Source organism: Pseudoliparis swirei, chromosome 5 (genome assembly GCF_029220125.1).
Source record: "Pseudoliparis swirei isolate HS2019 ecotype Mariana Trench chromosome 5, NWPU_hadal_v1, whole genome shotgun sequence".
Classification (NCBI taxonomy): Eukaryota; Metazoa; Chordata; class Actinopteri; order Perciformes; family Liparidae; genus Pseudoliparis; species Pseudoliparis swirei.
In genome coordinates, this window is record NC_079392.1 from 24874972 (window position 1) to 24886525 (window position 11554).

Consider the following 11554-nt stretch of genomic DNA (forward strand, 5'->3'; position numbering starts at 1 on the left):
CTCGTTTCAGAAATGTACAACGTCTTGTGGAAAGGGAGGGGGATCCGTTAATGTTGTTGACATGTCAATCATGTAAACGGGTAATATTGAGATCTAAAAAAAAAAGATCAAGCTGTCAGATATCGTAAAATAAGTTATGATAGTTAAAGGAACGAATGGAAACATTTTTAATTTGAACAATTTACTATAAATTACCTTTTAAAACATTTTTCAATATCTGACTTCCTATACATTTTTCGACAGGCCATATGGGATTTTTTGAGGTAGTATATTATGGATTTGTTTTAATTCAACTACGATTAAGTTTTTATGGTTTCTTTTGACTAAGACTGACCTTTAGTAAAGTGGCATGTATAGTATGACTTCCTGACGTACTGTATTTTTTATTGACTACCGTATGACTTTACTTTCAGAGCTATCATACGACTCCTCTGCATACGATGTCTTTAAATTACTTTACTGACATTCTTCACATACTGTACTTTTTTAGACATGTTAGACATATATCTATATAACTTTCCATTACATTTTTCTGACATTTCTTTTCCGACATGCCAATTCTTGACACTATAATATGACTTTCTGAAGATGTTTTAACTTTATAAATTACTTTTTCATGGCATTTTAAATGACATAATATACTACGCTAAACAGAAACTTTACTATGATTTTTTTCAAAAATAATATATTGACATTTTGACATTTATAGACACTACAATTACCTTTTTTTTAATTACTCTTTTCATTTTGCTATGACTTTCTGACAACAGTTTTCATTAAAATCTTCTAAATACTTGTACATAACTTTTATGGAAATATTTCCACCGACAATTGCTCACATTTTTAAACGTACTATCTAGCCTTTTAAGACATTTAAAAAAAAACATACTTAATTACTTTTTTTAATTAAAATGTTCAACATACATGACTAATTGCATCGACAAAGTGAGAGGATAGCAAAAAGAAGAAGTCATGGAGTATAGTAATCCTCCTGCTTAGGCTGAGGTAGCATTGATGTATTTAAAGATGCGGCCACTAGGAGGGCGCTTCAACAGATTGAGCCCACGTTTACTTCCTGTCAACCAGAAATAAACTTACAGTACAGACTAGTGTACTTTTGAACTCTAGATTTGGAAGTCCAGACTCGAGGACATCTTTCTGCATCTGACTTGCCTGCAACCCTTCTTTTTTCCTTTGGAATTATTATTATTTTAATTATTTATAAAATATGTATAGATACACATAATTACATATTGTTTTTATAAATATATATATTTTAATTTATATATATGTAAATAAATATACATATCATTTATATATGTAAATAAATATTAATTTTATTATATTTATATATGTATATATAAATATATTTATATAAATATATATTCATTTTATAGATATATATATTTATCCGATATAGATTTGATCAAAAGAAGAAAAAAAGCCCCGTTTAGATCTCAACCCTCAGTCTAACTGATGTCACATTACCTGTAAACAAACAGTTACAGTTTCAGAGGTAGTTCATGAGAATAGGACACAGAAACAGAAACCCGCCAGCCATTGTTCCCACTAGTCTTCTTCCTCTATTGTTTTCCACCCAGACCTCGTCTCCCTCTTTGGGTTTCAGGTTTCAGGACGACACAGTTCTGGAAGAAAGAAGTCTCTGCAGTCGATTTTGACGGCGTTCAGAGTCAACGTCCCTCCGAGCTGCATCGGTCCTGTGAACATGTTGTGACTGGGGAAGAAACCCAGCATTCCTGTAAACTCCTCCTCCTCTTCCTCTTCCTCCTCCTCCTCCTCCATGCTTCCCAGCCCGTGGGATGAGATGTAGTCCACGGTGGTGCCGGTGTCCAGAGAGCTCTGCGTGCGGTCGGAGCTCTCCGAGTCCGAGTGGGAGAAGCTCTTGATGTAGTTGGTGGGCGGGTGGAGCGCGCCGGCCGCCTCCGCCCGCCCCCCCGAGGAGACGCCGCTCTGCTTGGGCAGCTCCTCCACGTCCACCAGGATGGGCTCCTCTTCCTCCTCGGCGACGCCGGAGCTGCTCGGCTGCAGGTGGACCTCGCCCTGTGTGGAGGGGAGACGCAGGCTGAGCCTCGGATCTGTCGAGGTGCAACTCAACAGCTTTAGTTTGTGTGTTATTACCGTGTCCTGAGAACACGCTCGGGCCCATTTGCTGTTCGCGGGGTCCGGCACGACGTCCAGCATGAGGCACTGAAGATACACCCAGACCCTGGAGGAGGGGGGGGGTGGGGGGTTAATAGCAAACATACACAACTGTTCAAAAGTTTGGGGTCAACCGGGCAATTTGGTGTTTTCTATTAAAACTCACTTTTTTTTATCCAATAAATTGCAAAATGAATATAAAATATAGTCAAGACGTTGACGAGGTTATAAATAATGATTTTTATTGTAAATATTAATATTGTTCTTCTTGTGGCTCAAAGGAAGGCCAGTTTTAGAGCTTCTCTCACCAGCGTAACTGTTTTCAGCTGCGCTCACATAAAAAGTATTCTAAGGCGATAACACAATGTACCATTAGAACACTGGAGATGGGCCTCTACACACATCTGTAGAGACTTCATTAACACCAGAGAATAGTCATTTACACATTATCAATGTAGAGAGTGTTTATGATTCATTTAATGTTATCTTCATTGATTAAAAAAAACAGTGCTTTGACCCCAAACTTTTGACTGGTAGAGTATATATTGTGTTGTTGCTCCTCTTCATCTGTGAAGAGTCGCTCTGCGTGTTGCTCACACACACCTCTTCTTCACGGCTGAAATGTGGTACAGACACATCAGAACCATCCCGATCAGGGTGGCGACGGCACACAGCACCAGGGGGTAGAGGGGCGTGTCCTCTGCAACGGGACCGAGAGCAGGGACATCCTGGCATGTTATTTATGGTAGTAGGAACGAAAAGAACCAGGAGATACACTCATGTTATCTATCTTTAATGTGTTGTTTTAATGAGAAATCTATTTCTAAAGTTAAAAATAAAATAAAAATTGTGATGCAGGTGTGGCTACGTATAGATGAACCAGGTGTGTGTGTGTGTGTGTGTTAATGGACGTCTGGCTTGGCGAAATGAGGTGACCTCTTTGTATCTATTTACTCTAGGCGGGTGGGTGGGTTTGATATCTGTTTGTATGTCAACAAAAACATGAAAAACAATGGAAATATCAGTTAAAGTTCATGTTTACTGTGTTATGTACCTGTCAACATTTCCAAATAAAGAAAAAAGTACTTTAAAAAATGATTTTTTTTTACCCCGTTTGGGCCTGCATAGCGTTTATGTTCAGGCTATAATATGCATCTTTTCTATTGTAACTAGAACTATTTTATTGAAGCTCACTGGCGGCTCTATCCACTCCACAGGGGGCCTCAAAGCTCTCGGCTATTTTAAAGAAATTGCTTACGCTGGATGGAGAAAGTGACCTTTTGACCTGCACGGCCTTCTCCTCGAGCCGTGGAAGCCGTCATCCACAGGGTGTAGCCGGCTGGAGACAGGTCTCTGATGACGCGCCTCCTCTCCGACGCCGGCACGGAGACTGAAAGGAGAGAGAGAGAGGTACTGGTGTGACTGTGACTCGCCCACCACCATCAGAGTCGTCTCAGTGAACACGAATGGGCTCTTACTACGCTGTTGTTCTTTGCTGCCTAGATAGACGGTGTACTCGGTGATGCAACCCCCGCGCTGACCTCTGGGGATCTCCGTCCAGGTCACCGTCACTTGGTTCCCCTCCACCGTCTTTTGGACCGACGGACCGGCCGACGGGGCTGAAGGACGACAAGCAGGAGCCAAAACAGGACGGAGGAGGATGAAGGAATATTTAAAAGACAAATTTAAGACTTTCAAATTACCACCACTACGCTTCTTCTTGGAGGTTACCTGAGGTCAGAGTGGCCACGCCCGGAAACCTGGTGCTACTCACTGAGCTGCCATTGCAGACGACATGCACCGCTCCCTCGTAGCACTCAAATGGCTCAATACCTGCATGAAGAGAGAGAGAAGCTTAGCAACAGAAAGAAAAAACTGTATGGAAGAGGCCAAAGCTACTTTTAATGTGTTAATAAGAGGCTGTCACACTGATCGAGGTAGCAATGTGTTTTCTTTTATTTAAAATGACCAGAAAGGAGCTTATATTTTGGGTTGATTCTGGCGCCCCCTTGTGGACGAAGGTGGTAGTGTTTCTCAGCGTCAGAGTCCCTTTTGGAAAAAGCTCTAATTCTACTGCAGCAGTCTGCTCTGCTCACCATTAGAAATACATATAAAGAAATAATCGACCTTCTCACTGATGGTCCTGTTTACTTATGTACTTATGTGCACTTAAAAACACTTAAAACACTCAATCACTTCATTCAATCAACCTGTGCAATATTAATACCCATATTTTTTCTGCCCGTGTGTACATATTTGTGTATATTGTAAATATTATTCAGCTACCGTAGAATGCACAAGGTGCTATCTGGAACCGAAAATGGTTCTTCAGAGTGATGTCATAGAAGAACCATTTCTTGTTCCACAAAGAACCTTTCAAACAGGGTTCTTTAAAGAACCCTGGTTTGAAATGTCCTTAAAGAGTTCTTCAAAGAACCTATAAAGGTGTCTCAAAGAACCTTTAAAAAATGGTTCTTGAAGGCACCATTTCTGGTTCCACAAAGAACCTTTCAAACCAAGGTTCTTCAAAGAACCATTTCCTTAAAGAGTTCTTCAAAGAACCTATAAAGGTGTCTCAAAGAACCTTCAAGAAAATGGTTCTTTAAGGCACCATTTCTGGTTCCATAAAGAACCTTTCAAACCAGGGTTCTTTAAGAAACTATTTCCTTAAAGAGTTTTTCAAAGAACCGATAAAGGTGTCTTAAAGAACCTTCAAAATTGTTCTTCAATAGGTGATGGTTCTTTTAAAGAACCATTATTTTCCTGTGTGTGTTACTGTTTTTTTACGGTTATATTTGATTTTACGATGTCTTGTGTTCACTTTGCTGCTGTAATCCTGTAAAAGGATAATCCAGATTATTTTATTTTATCTAATGTCGTTCATATGTTAAACTCTGACTGTTTCACTACCGGATGAAAGCTCTGATGTATCTTTTTGTATTTGTGTCGTCTGCTTTCCTCCGGACCTTGAACGCCTCACCTGTAATGACGGTGTGGTGGTCCTCCGCGGTCAGTCGGACCCACCGGAGCTCCTGCAGCTTCAGGCCCTGTGGGAACCACTCCACCACGTGGGCCGCGTGGGGCGGTGCAGTGGCACGCTTCCTCCAGGAGATGGCGACACTTTGGTTACCTGCAGTTACCTTCACGTCCTGAGGGGGCGCCACCTGCTGCACCTTCACTACAGGAGAGAAACACACAGACGTTCACTGCGCTAGTATTAGTCATGGTGTTACTCATTATTACCTTCGCATTGAAAATGCAGAAGGTTATGTTTTGAGCACCGTGTATTTATTTATTTATTCACAAAACTCAAAAAGTATTGAACCGAATTGCATGCAATTTGGTCTGATGATTGTTTATTATCCGGGGACCAGTTGATTCGATTTTGGGATCGATCGGGTCAAAGGTCATGAACAGGTCAAAATCTTTCGCAAAACTCAAAAAATATTGAACCGAATCGCATGAAATTTGGTGGGATGATTGTTTATTATCCGGGGACCAGTTGATTAGATTTTGGGATCGATCGGGTCAAAGGTCAAGGTCAAAGGTCATGAACAGGTCAAATCTTCTTGAATCACATGGAATTTGGTGGGATGATTGGTTATTATCCGGGGACCATTTGATTAGATTTTGGGATCAATCGGGTCAAAGGTCAAGGTCAAGGTCATGGAAAGGTCAAACTCTTTTTTTTTACCATATAGCACGATACATTTTTGTCCAATTGGCATGCAATTAATGCCAAAATGTTCATAATTCAATGCCCAATCTTGTGATATGCGAAGGTATGCGCTCTATCGAGTGCCCGTTCTAGTTATTAAGGTGGTACTGTTGTTGTTGTTGTTGTTGCATCTCTCTCAAATAAATTGTTAATATTGCCAGATTATTAAGAATAAATATATAATAAAATAAAATTAAAATAATACAATTGTTATTATTAATGATTATATCAACAAAAGATAGATAGATAGATAGATGGATAGATGATTAGATGGATAGATATATAAGGTGACACAAGCATATCCACTCATGCAAAGTTAGTTGTTGTTGTTGTTGTTTACCTCGTGTGTGGTGGGTTGTGATCCTGGCCGGAGGCGACGGCCCTCTGGAGTTGCACGCCCACACTATGACTTCACAGTTGGGGCAGAAGAGGACCGACTGGTTGGTGACGTCGGCGCCGACGTCAGCCGTGAACACCGGGCCGGAGCGCCGGTCGTCCACTCGCACTCTGAACCCTGAGATCCTCCCTCGAGCCGCCAGGACGTCCGGCTGCTGCCGGGGGAACGAGTGAGTGATGGAGTTATGATTTAATGAAAGAGAGAACAGCCTTGCTCCTCGACTCCTTCACACCGAGACATGGAGGACACGTCATTTCTGCTCAGCTCCTCTTTTTCTTGTAAACTGAAACTGTGGTGTCTGCCGCCAGGTTTCAGGTCCCCGCCAGTGACATTAAATGAGTGTGTGTGTGTGTGTGTGAGGTTGTCACACCTCAGACGTGGTCAATGGGCGACCTTTAGCTTGTGCAGAAGTAGTGAAGCGGGAAAGATCAGAAAGGTCACTATGGCGACGCCGCCGCACGCCCACGTGGCCGAGAGAGAGGGAATGCACGCAGCCACCTGAACGTTAACTATTAAACTTTATTAAACTTACCTTCCAGTAAACCATCAGGGAACTGAAGTCAGAGGCGGATTCGGCGAACCACACATCCAATTCTTTGGCAGGAGCTGCAATAATACAAATAATCAATAACAATAATACTGAAATCACGCGTGAGAATGTTGAGCTTTACGAACTTTAATTAGGTTTTTGTTTTTAATGGACGAGTAAAAAAGACATGTTTTATTAACTGACCTTTCTTAAGGGATATTATTACTAATTTTTATTTATTATTATTATTATTTTAGGAAGCTTTTATTTATTATTATATTATATTAGGAAGCTTTTATATATTATTATTATTTTAGGAAGCTTTTATTTATTAACATTATTATCATTATCATCATTATCATTATTATTATTGTCTTAGGAAGCTTTTATTTATTATTTATAATTAGGAAATGAAGTACACGTAGTAAATTCCCCAGTGTTAAAAATTCAGTGTCAAAGTATATTGACTCTTTCAGAGTTATTACAACAATAGCCAGAGTAAATAGTCTTGTTAATTACATTTGACACTAGCGTTAATCAAAATGAACACTTCTCAGTGTAGAATAATAACTCTCACCAGAGATGTGTTCACTCTGAAATGTTACCGCTATGTTCAGAGTTACTTTAACACTCCAAAGATAAGGACCATGTGTTCACTGAGTGTTAAAATATACTCTTTAAGGGTTAAATTGACCAATTATACTTCAGTAAAGTGCCCCAGAGATGCTGTCAATACTCCACGGGTCTATCTGACTGTGTGTGGACAGAACCGGGTCTCATTATCTTCCTCAGAACCGGGTCTCATTACCGTCCTCAGAACCGGGTCTCATTACCGTCCTCAGAACCGGGTCTCATTACCTTCCTCTTGAGTCCAGCCGGAGACGTTGGCGCTCCACTGACTCCACAGGCCGGTGCTGAACTTGGACCGGGCCCTGAAGTGGTACCCGGTGTAGGGCTCCAGAGGCGAGATGGAGACGTTCCGCTCCGCTACCGAACCCGTCTGCACAGCCCGTGAGAAATAAATATGGTTTTCATTTCATTTAAATTGATTTAAACTCACCCAATCATAGAATGTAGGAGCTTTCAAATGTCAGCTCGTGAGTTCACATCAAGGCGACACTCAGAGTCCCTGAAGTCTTCTCACCGGCTCTGGAGAGGAGGTCCACGGTCGTGCCGCCGCTCCGTATTGGACCTCCAGGTGCCGAGTCAGCGCAGACCGCTCCACTCGGAGGACGCACCCCCAGGAGGAGCACACGGGTGGGCCGAGAGCAGGAGGCCCGGGCATCGCTGCTCGGGTTCAGCGCAAGGAGATGGGAAGAAAAGAAACACGACGTCATGTGTCGACCGTCGGATGGATTTTTGTTATTTTTTTCGCTTGCAGCAAATCAAAAAGACGAGATGTCGCTGCATCGCGACCGGCCACTGGAGGCAGTGTTCGCTATTATTAGGAAATGAAAGCATCAAAGACACATTTCACTGAAATGAAACATGAAACATGAAACACGACATGCTCTCCCTCATTGGCTGTATATGAGAAGTGGATTCAGTAATCGTATTTATTGATTTGTGCCGGGGATGACCGTTTTGAATTTTGAAGCCTTTTTTTAGGCCATCGCCATCTTGGTTTCTGGGAGTGGCACTCTTTTTTTTGTATTAACATTTTTTGCGGTGCCAAAATGTTCCAATAAACATTTATAAAACAAAAGAAACACACTGTGAAGGGTTGTAAGACACAAACACGGGAAAACTCACAGACAACGCCTTGGCAGCGACCTGTCAATCACATGGTAGCCCCGCCCTAAAGCATACGCTTTTTGCTTTATGCCTCGCCTTATGGTCCGTTTGACCCTAAATGACCATAAAGTATAAATGATGACATCATGATGTATAGAAGAAGACTTGAAACTAGAGATTAAGACATAAACTCATGTTTAAAATGTTTACTGAGGGAATACATCAAGAGACTTCGAGAGGAGTCGCCCCCTGCTGGCCACTAGAGAGAATGCACTTTTAAGGTGCTTAAACTTTACTTTTCAGAACTGGAGGTATGCAGAAGTTGCACCTTAAGAAACATTTGTGCTGCCGTCTCACCGATGTCCCAGAGTGTGTAGTTCCTGGTGACGGACACTGCAGAGCCCAGATCATTTTCGACTTCTGCCCACACGGAGATCCGCCGGACAGAACCGGACACAGTGAAGTTAGCTGACGACCAACCGGTTCCCTTAGGGGAAACTTTGTACCGCACTGGTCCATCAGTGTGGTTTTCATACCCAGTCCTCACCCTGAGAAATACAAAACAATGTTTAATTTGAGAATTATTATTATTCTCAAGTAGATTGTTGTAAAAACTCACCGCAGCGCTGAACGGGTCCACAGGAAAGTGTCCCGTCCTGTGTTCCAGGTGCAGGACACGACTCCCCCGTCATCGTCTTTGACCTCGTAGATGCACGACATGTTTTCGGGGCGCTCAGGTAAATCTGAGCAAGACGAGAAAAGATGAAGAATTTAAAGAAAGGTATCGAGCGGAGAACATCGACTTTGCGTTGTGTGTCCTAAACACCTCATGATGCCTTCTTCCCTTAAATGGAGGAGCCTCCTTCTCGCTTACTGCAGCTCATTTATTTATTGACCTCGAAAAAAACGTAAGTGACGCAACACTTTGAAAAAAATAACACACTGTACCTTTAAATCGTGGGGTTTGGTGGAAGGTACCAAGTGTGTTCAAGTCAAAAGACTCAAAGTCGAGTCACGAGTGTTGCTAAACTTATTTTTGATCGAATTTAAAGTCAGAACATTTGGGAGACAATGAAGGGAAGTAAAGAAGGAAGGAAGGAAAGGAAGGAAGCCAGGGAAGGAGGCAAGGAATGAAAACAAAAAGAAGCGTGTGGTCAGAACTTGGTGGAAATGGTTCTTTGAAGAACCCTGGTTTGAAAGGTTCTTTAAAGAACCAGAAATGGTGCCTTGAAGAACCATTCTTTAAGGTTCTCTGAGTCACCGTTAAAGGTTCTTTGAAGAACTATTTAAGGAAATGGTTCTTTAAAGAACCCTGGTTTGAAAGGTTCTTCTATGGCACTCTGAAGAACCATTTTCGGTTCCACATGGCACCTTCATGGTTCTGTGTGTAGCTGCACCGCCTGCAGCTACACACAGAACCGCTAAGTTTAGAAGAGAAGGCAGAACCGACTCTGCCCTTTTCTTTTCTTCTTCTTCTTCTTCTTCTTCACAGCTTCAAAGGTTACGGTCATGCTTTGAGATATGAACGTCTCATATTTGAACACCATGCGCGTGTGAAACACTCCGTGACATCTTAAATAAACCAACCGTACACACGCACTTTGGTTTCATACTCACATCCAGCCGAGATGTCCAGTCCGCAGGAATCGAGCGGCGCCGGAGAACATTGACACGAGCAGCTGAACGTTCTGTTCTTGTTGACGTTTGTCACGTTATAATAGATCGTGGTAGCGTTCAGCGGCCGGTGGCTCTGCGGTACGGGCGGGTGGCGGCTGTACATGTGCATGGGCCCCCTGCACCTGCAGCTGAAGGTGCAGTACACCTGGAAGATGGAGCCTCGCTGCACCACGGCCCCGGCGCTGGTCCTGGCGCTGGTCCCGCCGCTGGTCCTGATGGAGCAGGATTTACTAACTAAGAGGAGGAATCACACGTTATAATACGAAGCTGCATGTGAATGTATGACATCATACTTTCAGAGCAAGGAGGGTTTTTTTCTTCCTTTTTCTAGAAATATTATATAATATTGTATAAATCCACAGAACTTTAAATCTAAATACTGTGAAGAAAGACTAAAGTGTTGTAAATATGTGTCTCACCTGAGCAGAGCTGCACGCACAGCGCGGCCACAGCCGTGAAGAAGGTCCACCGGGTCATTGTTGCCTTCAGGAACCAGGAACCGCCTTCTGCTGTTGGTCTCTTACGGACTGATAGCTTCCCTAAAACAAGCACGCACGCACGCACGCACGCACGCACGCACGCACGCACGCACGCACGCACGCACACACACACACACACACACACACACACACACACACACACACACACACACACACACGCACACACACACACGAGGTCGACCATGTTTTAAGGAATTATGTTCACCATCAAAAGTGTTCTCACACTTATTGCATATTAAATAATGTAAACATTTCAATAAGCGCAGTCATGTTTATAGTAAAACCACACACACACACACACACACACCTACACACACACACACACACACGTGGCAGCTGCGATAAAAACATAAGTAAATAAGGCAGTTTACGTACCGTGACGTCACATCCCAGCATCTTATTATCTCCTATTTATTTGTTTAGTCTTTCGGAGCTCTGACGTCATCGCTAAGTCTTCCCAAACATCTTTTATCTGTGAGTTCATCCAGACTGAGCTGGCGGCTCCTCGGCGCCTCAGTCTGATGTGGAGGGACACACCGAGTCACACGGTGAGTGACGGGAGACACACACGCACACACTCGTGCGCGCGCACATGTTCCAGAGAGGCTGTGCAGATGCGGCGTAAAGACCACGAGGCATCAGCAGCAGTGAGTGTAACTAAGTATTTACTCATGTACTGAACTACTTCCATTTTTATGCATTTTAATTTATTTCTGCTCCACTGCTTCTTAAATATTCTACTTTATCTGAATATTTCGTTACTTCGTTTTTTTTCACTTTTTCATTTCCAAATTTTGAGGAATTTTTTATTTTATTTGTATATTTCCTCTGAACTGGAG

The 11554-nt window shown here is 42.6% G+C and overlaps 1 protein-coding gene across 2 annotated transcripts; it reads right to left on the bottom strand.

Annotated features, from left to right (window-relative positions):
• Window positions 1–888: 888 nt before the first annotated feature.
• On the bottom strand, window positions 889–11191 carry il12rb2 (interleukin 12 receptor, beta 2a). 2 transcript variants are annotated; one of them, XM_056415510.1, is made up of 16 exons: window positions 11091–11191; window positions 10635–10754; window positions 10156–10449; window positions 9158–9281; window positions 8896–9086; window positions 7949–8091; window positions 7663–7804; window positions 6808–6881; window positions 6219–6429; window positions 5141–5338; window positions 3892–3993; window positions 3639–3779; window positions 3419–3550; window positions 2764–2860; window positions 2140–2227; window positions 889–2061 (listed from the first exon to the last, which is right to left on the bottom strand). In XM_056415510.1, exons 2-16 carry the CDS (start codon window positions 10690–10692, stop codon window positions 1624–1626), a joined length of 2433 nt encoding a protein of 810 aa, XP_056271485.1. In that variant the 5' UTR covers window positions 10693–10754; window positions 11091–11191; the 3' UTR covers window positions 889–1623. The 2 variants fall into 2 exon arrangements, with proteins under 2 accessions (XP_056271485.1, XP_056271484.1); XM_056415509.1 differs by having other exon boundaries at window positions 889–2227.
• Between the last annotated feature and the right edge of the window lie 363 nt (window positions 11192–11554).

Excerpts from the sequence above, each read along its gene's own strand:
- il12rb2 (XM_056415509.1), bottom strand. The coding sequence starts at position 10,692 with ATGACCCGGTGGACCTTCTTCACGGCTGTGGCCGCGCTGTGCGTGCAG. Across the intron at positions 9,282-10,155 it reads ACTGGACATCTCGGCTGGAT|ATTTACCTGAGCGCCCCGAA; the intron begins GTGAGTATGAAA and ends CGTCTTGCTCAG. Across the intron at positions 3,994-5,140 it reads CCACCACACCGTCATTACAG|GTATTGAGCCATTTGAGTGC; the intron begins GTGAGGCGTTCA and ends CTCTTCATGCAG.